The sequence below is a fragment of the Limulus polyphemus genome, unplaced genomic scaffold (genome assembly GCF_000517525.1).
Source record: "Limulus polyphemus unplaced genomic scaffold, Limulus_polyphemus-2.1.2 Scaffold525, whole genome shotgun sequence".
NCBI lineage: Eukaryota > Metazoa > Arthropoda > Merostomata > Xiphosura > Limulidae > Limulus > Limulus polyphemus.
Window position 1 is genome coordinate 286168 of NW_013666135.1, and position 1152 is coordinate 287319.

General features: G+C 29.0%; 1 protein-coding gene across 4 annotated transcripts in view; it reads right to left on the reverse strand.

Annotated features, from left to right (window-relative positions):
* LOC106458867 (eukaryotic translation initiation factor 2-alpha kinase 1-like) overlaps positions 1–1152 on the reverse strand; it is a 53159-nt gene that overhangs the window by 6284 nt on the left and 45723 nt on the right. For all 4 annotated transcript variants that reach the window (XM_013918424.2, XM_022385228.1, XM_022385229.1 and 1 more), the window contains one exon: positions 883–989. In XM_013918424.2, coding sequence (XP_013773878.2) covers positions 883–989 — 107 coding nt within the window. The remainder of the gene's footprint in view (positions 1–882; positions 990–1152) is intronic.

A 1152-nucleotide genomic window follows, 5' to 3' on the forward strand; every position in this document is an offset into this window, starting at 1 on the left:
CGAATCTGCATCCTCATTCATCCTGATTATTTTTTGTGAAACTTACATCTTTTAGTTGTGAAACTTACATCTTTTAGTCATAAAACTATGTGTTGTGGTCTTTCTTTTTTGTATTGCATTATGATGTTTTGTGAAAAATCTGTATGTGATGGAGAAAAATGAATATCATTCTTGGATTCATCATACAGGAATTAGTGTAGAACTTGTAAAAATATCAAGACAATAAAACCATTGCAGGCCTGTGTAGTTAGCAAGAACATTGTTACTTAAATTAAAATATAACTAAGTTGAATGTCATAAAAATAAAATGCTATAAAAAGTAAGGAACAACAATGGGAAACATGATGATTAAAGTAACGTAACCCAGTCAACAATGAAATGCTAGATTAACACAGGAAAAAAAGAAATATACACACCTTAGAATAGTAAGCCTCCACAGAAATATTCCAACAGTTCTTAACAGAACAAGTGAATAAGCTAATGTTCTCAAAAGAAACTAGCCCAAAGAGTAAGATTTTTCATATAAAATATGATTGATTCATTTATTGTATTAAAAACTAAAATACAGTAACCCCTTTTTTGCATACAGTATTACCAAAAAATGACGCAATGGTCTAATGATTGACTGATGCTGCTTTAAAAGACACAGCAGTTACATATACAGAAATAAAATATTTGGAAATATTGTAATACTAATGCATTTATTCGTGTTTGTGTATAATATCATGGAGTTAATCCATAATTGTAATAATGCAAGTAAGTAAACAGTGCACAGCCAACATAGCTATCTGATACTTATATACATATCTTTAACTTAAATTAATATTTAGTTTAACCAGTTTAATGTTATCATTAATGCACAAAATATTAAGCCAACATTACCTTTAAATCTCTATGAATAAGGCCTTTGGAATGAATATAAGCTATGCCTTTCAATATCTGCTGGAAAATTTTCAAAACTGTATCTTCGTCTACCTTTTGAAATACTTCTGCAAAAAATAAAAAATTTCAATGAAAGTCTCATTTATTAACTACTAGCTGAGTTACCCGGCGTTGCACGGTGAAAATTGAGATTTGAAATGTATAGATCAGTATTTTTTCAGCAAATTATTCAGTAAGTAGACAAAAGCTGTGATGCGAGAAATAAAAAAG